Source organism: Dipodomys ordii, unplaced genomic scaffold (assembly GCF_000151885.1).
Source record: "Dipodomys ordii isolate 6190 unplaced genomic scaffold, Dord_2.0 Scaffold9, whole genome shotgun sequence".
Lineage (NCBI taxonomy): Eukaryota > Metazoa > Chordata > Mammalia > Rodentia > Heteromyidae > Dipodomys > Dipodomys ordii.
The window spans coordinates 25269573-25285624 of NW_012267225.1; the positions used below are offsets into that span (position 1 = coordinate 25269573).

At 37.4% G+C, this 16052-nt stretch overlaps 1 protein-coding gene across 3 annotated transcripts in view; it reads left to right on the forward strand.

The window, feature by feature from the left end:
- The window catches only part of Chd7 (chromodomain helicase DNA binding protein 7), a 216775-nt gene that overhangs the window by 137352 nt on the left and 63371 nt on the right, over positions 1-16052 (forward strand). For all 3 annotated transcript variants that reach the window (XM_013009365.1, XM_013009366.1, XM_013009367.1), the window contains exons 6-7: positions 1256-1321; positions 10068-10123. In XM_013009365.1, coding sequence (XP_012864819.1) covers positions 1256-1321; positions 10068-10123 — 122 coding nt within the window. The remainder of the gene's footprint in view (positions 1-1255; positions 1322-10067; positions 10124-16052) is intronic.

The window sequence follows — 16052 nt, forward strand, 5'->3', positions numbered from 1 at the left end:
TGTGAACACCGTTATATATTACAGACTGTGATAGACAATTTGCTCCAGGAAAGTTAGAATGAACTTGTGACTTTAAATGAGCATCATTATTCCACAATTCTGTGAATTTCCGGAAATTATGTAATCACTTAATCACAATCAAAAAAGGATGGTAGGGGGAAAACAATGGAGGGGGTAACAATGTTCAAGAGGAAGTGTACTCATTACCTCACTCATGTAACTGTAACCCTCTGTATAGTATCTTTACAAGAAAAAAGAAAAAAAGCCAAAAAAAAAATGAAAGATAGTCTGGAAATTTTATAGCTAGCCCTGGATCATTCAATGGCAGCATTGGACTTTCAATAGGGGATGTTCATCTAATGTTGGCTAATGTGCTAAGGGAAATTAGTTGTTTTTAAAAAGCCCTGTTCACTGAAATTTATTTTTATATAAGCCTGTGATATGTAATTTGACACAATTTTGGAGAATTAATGGTCTGTGCTGAGGAAGAGTCAGTGCTAGAATATGAGGCAGCTGAATTTACCTCTGAGAATTCAGTACTGTAGCTTCTGGGACTTTAATAAACCACTCAAGCTCATCTCCTGCTGTTTGGCACCATAAGAACCCCTTTATGAAATTACTGCCTTGTAGTACACAGCAGGGCACACTTTATTCTCCGTGCAATGTAAATGATGGATAAAATAGTTTGTATAAAATAAGGGTAGTAATGTAGGATTGATTATCATGAAGATTTTTAATAATGCTCTTTTCTAACTATTACTGTACTTTGGTTAACAAACTGGTAACCCATTGAAAAAGTACATTAAATGCAGCTTTGTGTTTTATTTGGTAATTTGTGCTATGTTAAATTGTTGTGTAATGTTTGATGTGACCTCCATAGATAAACGCTGCCTACAATAACAAAGTGATGAGTATATTTACCCCATGGGTATAGCTGAAGGAACGTTATATTTTTTTTTTACTGCTATCATGCAGAGAATATTTTCTCTTAGCAGCTGTAATTTTTGAATGCTCTCTGGCTTGATGGACCCATGCTAGTGTACGTAATTAACCACATAATTATGAAGTCAGAAGCACTGCTCTTACTCTTGCTTTTCTGTAGAATGAACTTTTAGTGTTTTAGTCATTGACTTTGTACCTAGTGATTTAGAGGGTATGGAGGTAGTGGCAAAGGGGAATGATTGTTTGCTTATTTCGTATAAGGTCAGATGTTTTCTATTGAATAGATATACATCACTTTATTTTTTTTCTTCAGGAATCTGTTGATGCAGAAGGCCCAGTGGTAGAAAAGATTATGAGCAGTCGGTCAGTGAAAAAGCAGGTGAGCACCACTTGGAATGATAAAATTTGTTGTGTGTGTTTGACTCTTTTAGGATTGTTGTATTGTAATTTCCTTTTTAAGATTCCATTTTTGCAAAACAAAATCTCTGTGACATTTCTAGTCCCATTTGCTAATCTAATATATATTTGGGGGATATTTGATCCCAAGTGAAGTTAAAATATATTAAGCAATGAAATTAAAATGTATCGTTCTTTATTATTTCATTTGGAGGTGACAAGGAACTGAGGAGTCACCAAAGAAATATATAGAAGTTTCAGAGTTATAGGCTACCTTTTTCACAAATAATTTGCACAAAGATCAAAGTCATGCATTTACCTCTTACCTGTCTTTGAGAGGAAAAGGTTTATTATTTGGGCAAGTAAATGTTTTCTCATATATTTTCTAACATTTTTATATACAGTTAAAATATCTGTATTTCCCACACAAAGGTGGAATATATAGGGCAGTTATCAGTATAATTTTGAAGAGAGTATGATTTACTTTTCAGAGTTCATGTTCTGCACACGTTAGTCATGTATACTTATTGGTAGCCATATAGCCACATCATTGAGTGGAGAATTAGAGTGACTGATTCTGTGTTTTCTTTTTGCTGTGAAAATTCTTTTCATCCCAATTAACTGCCTTCTTGTCCAGTTTGGGAAAATGACATTGCCTTTTTGAATAAAAATATATCTAGAAAGTATTCTCTTTGCATATGTATGTTTTTTTCTCCCCTTGAATCAATCATGCTCGCAGTTTTTTTGTTTGTTTTAAATTGGCTTTCAAAGTGAGGGGAAAGTACATGGAAGTACAGCTTGTTGTTTGTGTATTTGTATGTGTATATGTGTATGTAAATGTGTACATGTACACACACACTAGATTCTGTGACTTCTATGCTTAAGGTTAGTGCTCCACTACTTGAGCCACAGCTCTTTTTCTAAATTTTGGGTGGTTAATTGGAGATAAGAGTCTCACGGACTTTCCATTCTACGCTGGATTCTAACTGTGATTCTCAGATCTCAGCAACCTGAGAGTAGCTGGGATTATAGGTATGAGCCAACAGTGCATGACTGTTTGTTTTAACATAAAATCAGTGTCAAATTATATAAAACATAATTTCCCTGTGTGAGAAATGAGGAACTGAGGAATTAGGGGACTGAAAGTGAGATCTCAGGGTTTATCAAATAGGAAACTTTCGTTATTCAAATAATTCTACCAAGAGGTCCTTGAAAATGTCGTTGAATCAACAGTAAATGGTGTGACTTTGTCCCATATTATTGTATGATACAAGGTATGGATTTTCACCAGTTTATACATCCAAGTTTCTGTGAAAATAATTGGGAGCAACAGGTCAACGTAGTTTGAAATTCAATATGTAGGTAGGTGTATAGATGGTTATCTGTTGATTTTGAATGTGAAGATATTTGCCCTGATGATTACATAATAAAAATCTCAGCCAAATTTCCCACATGTCTAAGCAGAAATGAGTACTATTTAATTCATTAGATAGGTTTTATTTTTATCATTCTGATAGCTCTAGAACCATTAATTTGTGAATTGCAGATATAAGGTAAAATTTAAATACTTGACATGCTTTAAAGAATAATCCTCTTCACTGAATTGAAGTGACTTGTTTGAGTAAATAGCATGTCGTTTGGATGGGATATACTAATTTTCGTTCAATTGATAGTACTTCAGCCAGAATACTCAGCAGGTTTGGGGGTTGCATATTATAATTAGTTCTGTTATTCAGAGCTACTCAGACTACACATTATGTAGGACATTGGTTTTTCTTTCTGTTTTGCCTACTCTAAGGCTTTCTACCCCCTTTTACCTCCTTCCTAAACAGGTGCCAGTGTTTCAGGAATGAGTATTATTACCATTTACTGATGATCTGATTTATCTTAAGACATTAAAAATCACTCTATATATGAAGATGGAATCTTGATTGATTTTATGAATTTGAGAATACTGAGACATAGTGGAACCTTTTCTCTGGAAAGGGTTATGTGCCTTGTGTATGTGCCTTGTGGTATGGCTTAGAAGAAGAGAAGTATTGCTCATAGAATTGTTGTGTATTACTAGTATTTCTTAAAGGGCAATGAAAGTCCAGTAGAAGATACTAAACATGAATTGGTACTTAGTAAACTGCTAATATTCCCAAAACATTTTTTTTAAATCAGCTTTAAAAACACTGGTGGAAAGTATTGAAAACAGAAACAAAGGGAAATTTGAGATTTCTTTTTCCTGTGGATTCTAGCTATGCTTGCTGGTCTGTTTCATTTTACCATGAATAATTTAAGAACTAGCTGTGGAGAAGGTGTTTCTCCCCACTCCCTGGCAGGACAGCAGAAACTGGCTATAAGTTCTCTGAGCCTGTCTAGTAGGTACTAGCACACAGTTGAACTTTAGTGGTTTTCAAATCAATGGACATTTGTGCTGTACCTAAGTGGTGACATTGTTTCAAATTCCTCTGAGCCTGATGACTTGTGGCTCATGCCTGCAATCCTAGCGACTCAGAAGGCTGAGATCTGAGGGTAACACTTTGGAAGTTTGAAGCCATTTTGAAAAGGAAAGTCTGTGAGACTCTTATCTCCAATTAAGCATCAAAACAATCAGAAGTGGAGGTGTGGCTCAAATGGTAGATAGAGTGCTAGTTTTGAGCACAAAAGCTCAAGGATAGCATCCAGGCCCAGAGTTTAAGCCCTGCACAACAGCAGCCACAACAAAACCTCCTAGCAGAGCCCTACTAATTCACCACTTCTAGTTTAGTGGGGATGGTTCAGATTTTTATGTATTGTTCTAAATCCAAGTTAGTGTACATGGGACTCAGTAGAAGGACCATAGTTGGAATGTATATTTGAATTTTAAGGCACAAATATATATGTGAGAATTGATATTTGGATCACATAAAAGTTACTTCTTTTCTTTTCTAGTTTAGTTTAGTCTTAGCCTTTGCTGCTATGAGCCATCTTTTTTTTTTTTTTTTGGCCAGGCCTGGTGCTTGAATTCTGGGCCTGGGCACTCCCCTGAATTCCTTTAGTTCAAGGCTGCACTCTATCATTGGTACCTTAGCTCGACTTCCTGCTTTTTCAATGACTAATTGGAGCTAAGAGTCTCACAAACTTTCCTGCCCAGGCTGGCTTTGAACCTTGATCTTCACATCTCACTCTCTTGAATAGCTAGGATTACAGGTATGAGCCACAGAGCCTCACTGAGCCATCTATCTTTAGAGAGCAATTCAAATCCTTTTTGGATCAGGTTAGAAATTGTTTACAGACAACTTCTAAGTATATTTTTTAAGATTCTTCATTTTCTCTTTTAAGAATTTATTTTAAACCCAAAGATTATGTGTCTCAATTCTCCTCAATTGAATACAGCAATTTAAAAAGAGTACAAGTTTAGGCAAAACTTCTTATTCTATTTATTATCACATCACACTTATTTTCTCCCCAAATAAATTGTGATTGAGGTGTTTTTCATTCTTTTGTGTATTACTTAACAATCATTTTCTTTTTTTTTTTTCCAATGTGATTTAGGTTTGTATGTCCATGAGACTACTGAAGTTAGTAATGGAATACTTAGGAAAGGAACCATTTCAAAGTATAGGATTGTCATTAGTCATGTGAATGGACAAGTCAATTTATTGCCTGATCAAGAGTTCTGGTGCACATGAGTAGTGGGACAAATATGACTTAAAATGTTTGGAAGTTTACATTTCATATGAATTATAAAGATATCCCTAGTCTAGTTTTGGAGTCTAGTGAAAAGAAATCTTCTCCTAGTTTTGGAGTCTAGTGAAAAAAACAAATGAAACTACTCAAAGAACTCTCAGATTTAATGGCAACTGTCCAAGATATAAATTTGTGGATGTATGTAACTTAGTGTTTTAACTATTATCATTGGGTATATATATTGTAAAATGCTTTCTGAAAATTAGGCACTGTGGGGTGTTGAAGATTTATCTGAATGTCTATGCCATTTAGTGAATACTTGATTCTTCAGAGGGTTCATAAAGTCTCAACAATTATTTTCATTATTTTACTATCAATAAAGCAAAAGCAGACAGCACGATGAGAGAAAAAGGTTAAAAACAGCTCTGTAGTTCTACAGCAAAAAAAGATGATTATCTTATATCATAGTTAGTTAACCAAATATAGTATTATATTCAAAAAATACAGGAGACAATTTTGCACCACTTCTGAGTGAGGTTTTAAAACATAGTCTGTTCTTCTAGACAGCTCTAGACCCTTCCTTTAGGATTTTCACAGCAGGTTCCCCGAGGAGAGCTGATCATGACAAACATGGGTATAATAAGAGTTAGGGACAGAGAGTTATGAGTCAGAGTTTTCTGGGAACAGAGTTGAGATAGGATGAAAGCTATCTCAGCTGTTGGGAGATTTTTGTGTGTGTGTGTGCCACTTAGAATTCTGGGACAGTCCTTAGCAGGAAGAACAGTGCTGGAAGAGTATCAATACCAGACTTCAAACTCTACTACAAAGCCCTAGTAATAAAAACAGCATGGTACTGGCACAAGAAAAGGTCTGAGGATCACTGGACTAGAACTGAAGACCCAGAAGTTGAACCCACAGACTTATGGCCACCTAATCTGTGGTAAAGGAGCTAAAATAAAACAGGATGAAAGACAAACTCTTCAACACATGTTGAAGAATTGGCTAAACATATGTAGAAAACGGAAGTTAAATCCTTATATATCACCCTGTACCAGAATCAATTCCAGACGGATGAAAGACTTCAAGGTAAAAGCAGAAACCCTGAAAATATTACAGGAAGAAATAGGGGAAACGCTAGGCCTCCTTGGCACAGGTCAAAACTTTCTTATAAGTACTGCGCGCCAACCGATTGTGCCACTGGACTCCATGGTCAAAACTTTCTTAATAAAGACCCAGAAACACAACAAATCAAAGAATGGTTGGATAAATGGGATTGCATGAAACTACAGAGCTTTTACATGGCAAAGGACATAGCTGGCAAGATAAATAGAAAGCCCACAGACTGGGAGAAGATCTTAACTAGCCATACAACAGACAAAGGCCTTGTATTTAAAATATACTTAGAGCTCAAAATATGAAATCTCCCCAAACAAATCCCCAAAGGAAAAAAACCATCCCATTAATAAGTGGGCTAAAGATTTAAAGGGAGACTTGTCTGAAGAGAAAATAAGATAGCTAATAGATACATGAAGAAATGCTCAACATCTCTGGCCATAAAAGAAATGCAAATCAAAACAACATTGAGATTCCACCTTATCTCAGTTAGAATGGCCATTATCAAGAACTCTAATAACAACAGATGCTGGCAGGGATGTAACCAAAAGGGAACACTACTACACTGTTGATGGGAGTGTAAACTTGTTCCACCACTCTGGAAAACAGTATGGAGGTTCCTCAAAAGACTAAACATAAAGCTCCCCTATGACCCGGCAATCCCACTCCTGGGCATTTACCCAAATGATCACAGACAAGGCCACACTAAAGTTACCAACACAACCATGTTCATTGCAGCATTATTTACCATAGCTAAGATATGGAACCAACCCAGATGTCTCTCAGTAGATGCATGGATGAAGAAAATGTAGAATATATACACAATGGAGTTCTATACTTCTGTCAGAAAGAATGGCATTGCTCTATTTGTAAGGAAATGGAAAGACCTGGAAATATTTATATTAAGCAAAGTAAGCCAGGCCCCCAAAAGTAGGTTTCATAGTTTCCCTTATTTGTAATAACTAGAATATGTCTATGATATTCCTAACAGGAGATCACAATAGCCCAATAGCTAAGTGCATAGGACCATATATAATGAAGTGTATCAACATGAACTCCAAAAATTAGAAACTAGAGGTTCTTACTACATCTTGTATGCAGCTATTTCTTTTTTTGTTTTCTGTTTTAGTTTTCTTTAGCCTTTGTCTTGTATATGATTACCTGGTTTTTGGAAGGGAAAGGAAATCACAGAAACAACAGGATAAAAGATGGTCTAATGTAACAGTGATACTCATTTAATACTATGTTGGAAATGAACTATACAAATGGGGAAGAGAGGAGAAGGGAGGGGTAAACGGAGAAAATGAGGAATGGGGTATCAATGTTTAAAAAGAAATGTATTCATTACTTATGTAAATATAACCCCCCTGTTCATCACTTTTACAATAATGATTAAAAAATAAATAAAAGAATTCTCGAACAGTGAGGATGTTTAGAACTAAATGAAAAAGGACAATATGGAAGAAAGGATAACAAAGAAGGAAATCAGAAGAAGTAGTAGAGCATAGAAATAATTGTTGTCTTAACACCATCTAAAAGGTGCATCATTTTGAAAAACTCAGAATGGAAAAACATAGCTTCTATTAGAAGAGTAAAAGTTCAGATACTTCAGATTCATTTTCAGTTTGAATGTTCTGCTAGCTATGAGAAGCACTAAAGATCTAATCTTGCAGTTTTGTGTGGTTGTCTATTACCTTGTCTTTGCCTTTGTATAAAGAAAACATTTTTAAATGGGAATAGAATGGGGAAATGTAGGGTGACCCTCGTATGGATTGTCATTTGAATTGATTGTATCTTTTATAAATGAATTCCAGGTTATATAGTTGGCTCTTGGAGGAATGAAGCTGTTGTTTGTTTGTTTCATTTTGGATAACTAAGTCTTTTAACATGGGTTGTGTTCTGCATACAGAAACTTTAAAAGCTTCTGTAGCCAGGCATACGTGGTTCATGCCTGTAATTCTCGCTATTTAGGAGGGTGAAACTTGAGGATTGCATTTCAGGGCTAACCTAGACAAGAAATTCTATGAGCCTCCTTCCTCCAATTAACCAGCAAAATGGTGAAAGTGAAGTCATGGCTCAAGAGGTAGACTTGAGCAAAGAAAGGCTCAGGGACAGTGCCCAGACCTCGAGTTCAAACTCCTGAACTGGTACCATTAAAAAGCTTCTATGAACCAGTCACCGGTGGCTCACTCCTGTAATCCTAGCTACTCAGGAGGCTGAGATCTGAGGATTGCTGTTCAAAGCTAGCCTGGGCTCCAATTAACCACCAGAAAACCAGAAGTAGCACTGTGGCTCAAGTGGTAGAGCTCACTTTGAACTGAAGAGCTCAGATGACAGTGGTCAGGCCTAGAGGGCAAGCCCCATGACCCTTCCCCCCCACACACACACAAAGCTTCTATGTACTTTAGACCTTTTTTATGTCCATTAGGACACAAGCAGGTCAGACTATATATTGATCTGTTCCTGACTGTCCAAACTTCTTATTGGTGATCTGCAAATAGGTGTAAAAAATGTGTTTAAAATTTAGGCTTAATGATACTTTTTTTGTACTGTTCCTATTTTTTAAAATTTTATGTTATTATAAAGGTGATGTACAGAGGGGTTACAGTTACATAAGTAAGGTAATGAATACATTTCTTGACAAACTGTTACTCCTTCCTCATTTCATCCCACTTTCCCTCCTTCCCCCAAGTTGCAAAGTTCATTGCAACACAATGTCTTGTGGGTATGCTGTTGCATTGGCTCACCCTTTGTCCTTTGTCTCACCATTTTGTGATTCCTCATCCTATCTCCAAATCAGATAAATGTATAAACAACACTTAGGGTACCAAAATTAAAAGCAGTGACAATAGAGGATACATGTCTGTTGGCCTTCTTTTGTAATAGCTTGAAGATTGTAGATTGAGGGAATCAGAGTACTTTGGAAAGGTCTGTGCCAGTTTGAAGTCTTTGGTTTTTTATTTGCTCTTTGCCATGCTCCTGCTTGCCTTAATGTTCTTTGAAGCATCTATGTATGAAGCAATGTAGCACTCATGTTTGGCCCCATGACAGACTTGGGGGCTCTTGTATGAGTGTAAGAGCGGTCTTGAAACATCTGTAAGGGGTGTTTATATTGATTTGATGTTCTTCAGAAAAAAATTGTATAGTATGACTTGCTTAATAGCCTATAACCAAAAGAGAAAGAGATGTCTAAAATATCACATAAATGTTATCTTCCACATGTAGTAGAGAAGGTACAAAGGAGATGTTAAGGATAGTCTTACCACTGAACGATTCATTTGGCTGATATGCATTGTAACTTTAACCTTACCTAAATGTAGCATTTGAAGTGTTAATTTTATTTGGCTGCTATGTATGTGAGACATCTTGTCTGAGAGATTTTAATTGTGCCATTGAGTAAAACTAAAACTATGAATAGTGATCCACTGAAATTACAGCATAAGAACATGATTTAGTTTTATATGATTTCTTGTTTAGAGTTATTAACTATATGGAGAAATAAATGTCTTTTAAATATTTTAAAACATTACAAAGCTCACAATGTAAAGTTGCCATGAGGCAGCCAAAAATAATACATATGGCATTCAGGAGAGCAGTTGCTAATTGGCTGCTGCCTGAGAAAATGGTACACTTGGCGTCTACTTAACACTGTGGGTTTGGCAGAAAGCCAGATTTGGGGTCAGGTTGTTGTGAATGAAGCTGCATGTGGTTAGGGAGGAGTTAAAGTGATTCATGTCTCAGAAGCTGGAGCACATCGAGTACACACATGCATGGGCCTGAGCACGTCAGTCTTTATCCACAGGCCTCCTGCAGCTCACAGCCTAACCATCTTTTTTTCCACAGAGGCCCTGTGCTGCTCTTCTTGGGATGTTTCTTTTTCCTATGGGAGCAGACAATTGCTTTAGAAATATTGAAGTACATGGTTTTAAGTGTGTACCTGAATTTTTCTTTTGTTGCAGAAGGAATCTGGAGAGGAGGTAGAAGTTGAGGAATTTTATGTGAAATACAAAAACTTGTAAGTAAAATTTTTTACAGGGGTGGGGAGCTGTATTTTTATAGTACTAAGAACTTTTTAAAATGTACATTAGAAAACTTTGGTAGAGTTTAGTATTTTAAGCTGTTTCCTATTAACTTTTGTTAACTTTTATGCATTTTGCGGGGAGAGGGAATGTGTAATTGGTATAAATATTGACTTATGTTATCAAGAAGTTCTCCTTAGGCAGAATAAGAATTTCTGTAATAATACAGAAGTAAATAAAAAATTTCCTATCCTCCGAGAATGAATTTTACTCTCCAGAGCTGTTTCTTCTCCCTTCATCTGTTTGCGGAATGCCAGGCACTTGAGATGAGAACTCTTCCATCAGACGAAGGCTCTAGAGAATCATGACATCACTCAGGCTTTAAGATGCAGTGAGCTGTGGCTTTCTATGGATTTGTTTCTGATATTTGTTTAGTGGATTTATATTGTGTAACTTTAAAAATCTTACTGGAGGGTCTGGTGTATCGGTTGTACTTGTAATCCCAGTTATGTGGGAACTAGAGATTGAAAAGTCACAGTTCCTGGTCAGGCTGGGCAAAAATTTACAAGACCCTTCCTTCAACAAGCCAGGTATATGGTGGTTCACATCTGTAGCCCGAGCTACATAGGAGTCCTAAAGACTAGCCCCAGGCAAAACAAGAGACTCTATGGGAAAAATAAATGCAATCATCATCATCAGGCCTGTGAGTGTGGCTCAAATGGTAGAGTGCCTGCCTAGCAATTATAGTGCCCTGAGTTCAAATTCAAGTAATGCCCCACTTGTACCATCCTTCATCTTTCCTCACCACCACCCCCCAAAAAAAACATCTGAATGATAAAGCACTGTGGGTTATTGTCATCGATACGAGCTGCAGATGTAGGCAGTGCATCTGATCTAAACACATTCTGATGAACCAGTAGATTAGAATTAGTAGTTACCCTGCTGAAGAAGACTGAACAAGGACAAGATACTCACTGAGATCATAAACATTTCATTTGCTTTACTGTTTTTAAACAAAAGAATCAGAGCACCATATCAACAAATGCTTTATTTATTTATTTTCTAGTTGTGGGCTTGAACTCAGGGCTTGGGTACTATCCCCAAGCCTCTGTGCTCAAGGCTAGCACTCTACTACTTGAGCCACAGTGCCACTTCTGGTTTTTGAATGGATTACTCTCCAGTACTCTCAGAGTCTCACAGGGACTTTTCTTCCCTGGGCTGGCTTCAATCCACAATCCTCAGATCTCAGCCTCCTGGGTAACTGGGATTACAGGTGTGCACCATCAGCACCCAGCAGTACTTTAGTTTTTCAAGAGATCATTTTGTGGACTACCTTAAAAGAAAATTTACTTTGTCCTAGGAAATGTGGGCATGAGATGCCATAATTTTCTGTCATTCTCTGTTAGTCAACAGATGAACTTCTGTAGAAGTTAAAAGCAAAACTCTTCACCAAGTCAAAAGATAAAGATGTCTTTGTCAGTTTTATCATGAGAATTCTGTGAAACCTAGAGTCTGGCAATAAAAATCACTCAGTAAATATTAGCCATGTCATCATTTTGTCCTCTGAGCTTGATGAGTTTACACATATGGAAATTATATGTGTCATAACTTTCTGTGGCTGAATCCATAAAAAGAGAGGTGAGGGTACATAAGAAGGTATTCTAGGTAAACCAGATAGGGATAGTTCACTTGTAGATGTACCAAATCAAAGTATGAATGAGGAAGCTCAACTATCAATGGTCAAGTGCAAGTCTCCCAAATCAGTGTATGGCACTGGGTCTTGAAGTGTCTCAGTCCATGGGAGCCTGTTAACAACTGAAGAAATGGGCTCGTTTCCTGACCATGCACCACTGCTAGGTTGGGAAGCCCCCATTCTCCTGTCAGTCACATGAGATGCAGCAAATAGAGTTTTAAAAACTGGCTTTTCCGTCCAATATTATGGAGAGCCAAGAGAAATTAAAATTTCTGTGAAACAGTTTTGTTAGCTTATTTTAATACAGTTTATAGAAAATCTGCAAAAACAGTAGAAAAAAATCTAGTTTTAAAAAATTAATATGTGTCTTCTGGAATGAGACTTTGGCACTATAAAATATGATCATGATTTCTAAATAATTTCATCATTCCTCCAGGATCGATAAATTGAGTTTCTACTCTAAGAAAGACCTTTTTTCCCTGCTTCTACTTCAAGTCTACTACTTCAAGTCTTTTTTGGTCTGTGCGTGTGTGTGTGTGTGCGCGGGCGTGCGGGCGTGTGTGTGTGTGTGTGTGTGTGTGTGTGTGTAGGTTCTGGGCCTTGAACTCCGGGCCTGCATGTTGTCCCTGAGCTCTTTCTTGCTGAAGGTTAGCTAGCACTCAACTACTTGAGCCATAACTCCACTTCTGACTTTTTAGTAGTTAATTGGAAATAAGAGTCTCAATGGAGGGCTGGGAAGGTGGCTCAGTGGTAGAGTGCTTGCCTTGCATGCCTGAGGCCCTGGGTTCAGTTCCTCAGCACCACATAAGCAAAAAGAAAAAAGCCAGAAGTGGAGCTGTGGCTCAAGTGGTAGAGCGCTAGCCTTGAGTTGAAGAGCTGAGGGACAGTGCCCAGGCCCAGAATTCAGGCCCCACGACCAGACCCCCCCCGCACCCCCCCCCCAAAAAAAAGGAGTCTCAATGGACTTTCTTGCCATGGAAGGTTTCAATCATGATTCCCATGTCTCTGCCTCCTGAGTAGCTAGGATTACAGGTGTGACTTACTGCTGCCCTGCTTGAAGATTCTTATTTTATTGAACAGATTGTAATTCTTTTCTGTTGGAGTATTGTTTACTTTCTCACATCTTTCCAGTTTTGGCCAGAGGGAACTCTTTCAAGCTGGCTTTCCTGTCTTGACCCCCTCTTCCTTTGAGTACTGGCAACAGAGTATGTTCCTGATTCATCCTGTAACTTCCCCATTGCAGCTATAGAATGATTTAGTTTTCTAAGGAGTGCTGGTGTTTTATTGGAGAGGACATTTTAGAAACCAAGATTTAGGCTTTGAGTGTGGTCGTTGCTACTGCGGAGTTATTGTTTCTCTAGGCATTATTAGGATAGTATGCAACCTGTATATACATTCACAGATAACCTGAACACTTGTGCTTACCTGCTCACCATATGTTTACATGTATATGTATAGATATATCTACCTACCTATAACAAAAATGGTGCCTTAAATTGATAAAGTCCAGCACTATCCAGAACCACCACAGGGTACATACATTCTGTCTTTTCTCTTAAACTATATTAAAAAATTTCCTCCTTTAACAAGAAAAAACTAACCCTTACTATTTATATTTGTTTTCTTTCCAGTCCTTAAAAAATGCAGCATATGATTTCAGAATTATTTAATAGTTCATACTTCTGTTAAAAAGTAGCCTGTATGGGTTGGGAAGGTGGCTCAGTGGTAGAGTGCTTGCCTTGCATGCCTGAGGCCCTGGGTTCGATTCCTCAGCACCACATAAGAAAAAAAGCCGGAAGTGGCGCTGTGGCTCAAGTGGTAGAGTGCTAGCCTTGAGCTGAAGAGCTGAGGGACAGCGCCCAGGCCCAGAGTTCAGGCCCACGACTGAACACCACCCCCCACCCCTCCCACCCCCGCAAAAAAAAAAAAAAAAGAGTAGCCCTTATTTGGAGTTTTTGTAGTGTGCAGTTTGAGGACATATAGATTAAATACTCTCTTCAGAATTTGTTTTGGTTCTTAGGCTGTACCTCTGCCCAATTCCATTATATTTTGGACATAAAGTTTGGTTATTAGTTTCTTTTTTCTATTGGCATGCTATGTTAGCTGTCTACTTGTTGATCTTTCTTTTTTTTAAAGTTTGTTAGAACATTTAACATAATTCAGAAGTCAGAACGATATGCAAAAACTTCCTCAGAGAAGTGTTTATCCTATTCCTATTTATCTCATTAATACTAGGTTTACCTTTTCTATGTGTATGTGTACATGTGTATGTACATGTGTTGTATGTGTGTGTATATTATTAAAAGATTATAAGCTATCAATACATTTAGACTTTTCAAACTTTAAAAAAAATGACCCCATCAGTTCATAGGGGTTCTCCTTTGTTACACCGTGGCTCTCTCAATGCGTAGTACTCTTATTATTGCATGGCTGCACAACAAATTGATATGTATGTAAATGGTATCTGGTATTCTATAAAGATAAATAATGCTGTGATAAGAATTCCCATGTAAGACTATACAATTTTAAATTGCTGGAGAAATAACTTCAAGGATTTCTAGCAGAGTGATTGTTAGCTCAAAAGGCAAACATACATGTAATTTTGAAAGATGCTACCAGACCTGTTTCTATGAGGATTGTGTTAGCATGTATTCCTATCAGCAATGTAGAACACTCAGTGAACCTGTTTAGTTTATCACTTGTCTGAGTATGTCTTGCCTATTTTTCTGTTTTGCTTCCTTTGGTCTTTGCTAATTCTTTACATATAGGGGATGTTAACTCCTTATGCCAGTTACATACTGGAATTATTTTTCCATGGTTAACTGTCTTTTAATTTCATAGTGGTTAAAATTCTTATGTGTTTAAGCCCGGCGCCAGTGGCTCACGCCTATAATCCTAGCTATTCAGGAGGCTGAGACCTGAGGATCGTGGTTCAAAGCCAGTCTGGGCAGGAAAGTCCCTGAAACTCTTATCTCCAATAAACCACCAGAAAACCAGAAGTGGTGCTGTAGTTCAAGTGGTAGAGCACTAGCCTTGAGCTGAAGAGCTGAGGGACAGTGCTCAGGCCCAGAGTTGTGGAACCGACAAAAAAAAAAATTCTTATGTGTTTAGATTTATTAGTGTTTTATTGGATCTTGTTCCTCTTCCTTCTGTATCTCCCTTTCCCAAGCAGTGGAGATTGATCCTAGGAACTTTGCTTCCTAAGCAAGCGGTGTACTACTTGAACCACACCCCTGTCCTTTTGTTTTTATCTGGTAGAATCTGTGCTTTTCCTAGGCCAGGCTTGAGCTGTAATCTTCTTTTACCTCCCAGGTTGCTGGAACCACATGAGTATGCCTCCACAGCCCACTTGTTTTTGAGATAAGAGCTTGCTAACATTTTGTCTGAGCTGTCTTGGCATCTTGATCCTCCTATGTCCACTTCCCAAGGAGCTATGATTTCAGGCATGCACTACTATATACCTGACCCTGGGTCTGGCTTTTGAGCCATAACTAGAAAGTCCTTTCCTATATCAAAGTTAAGGAAACAGTTGGCCTGTAGGTTTTTGTTTTTTGTAGTGCTTGCATGATTTCATTTTCTCTGTTTAGGTACGTGATCTGTTTAGTGTTTTTTCTTGTGTATGCTATAAAGCATGGCCCTGATTTTGTTCTTCTCCAAATATAGTCATGCATCACTTAACAAGGATTACATTCTGAGAAACACATTATTACTTAATTTCCTCATTGTGTGATTATCTAGCATGTGCTTATATAAACTGAGATGGTCAAGGCCAATCACTGAACATGGTTCCATTGGTGTAATCAAGAAAACAATGAAGATGAGATATCTGAGCCTATCTCCATGGCTTAATATAAACATATGACAAGTTCATAATATAAACTTACATAACAAGCTTAATACAAACTTTTCATAAGTAGACATATACTTTAAATAATGACAAGAGGGATAGCATCCTAAATGCATAACCAGTAACATGGTTGTTATTTTCATTACCAAGAAGTATGTACTCTACAAAATGTATGTGGTACACTTTTGTGTCACTGCCAGTGCAATAAATATGTTTCCAGCAATGTTACAACAAACACATAAGTAATGTATTGCAGTTGGCTTACAACAGCTATCTCACTAGTCAGAGATTATTCAGCTCCATTGTAGTATTGTAGTACTGCAGTCTTTATATATGATGTTTCATTGACTAAAAATGTAGTTATGAAGACATTGTTCTAACACCA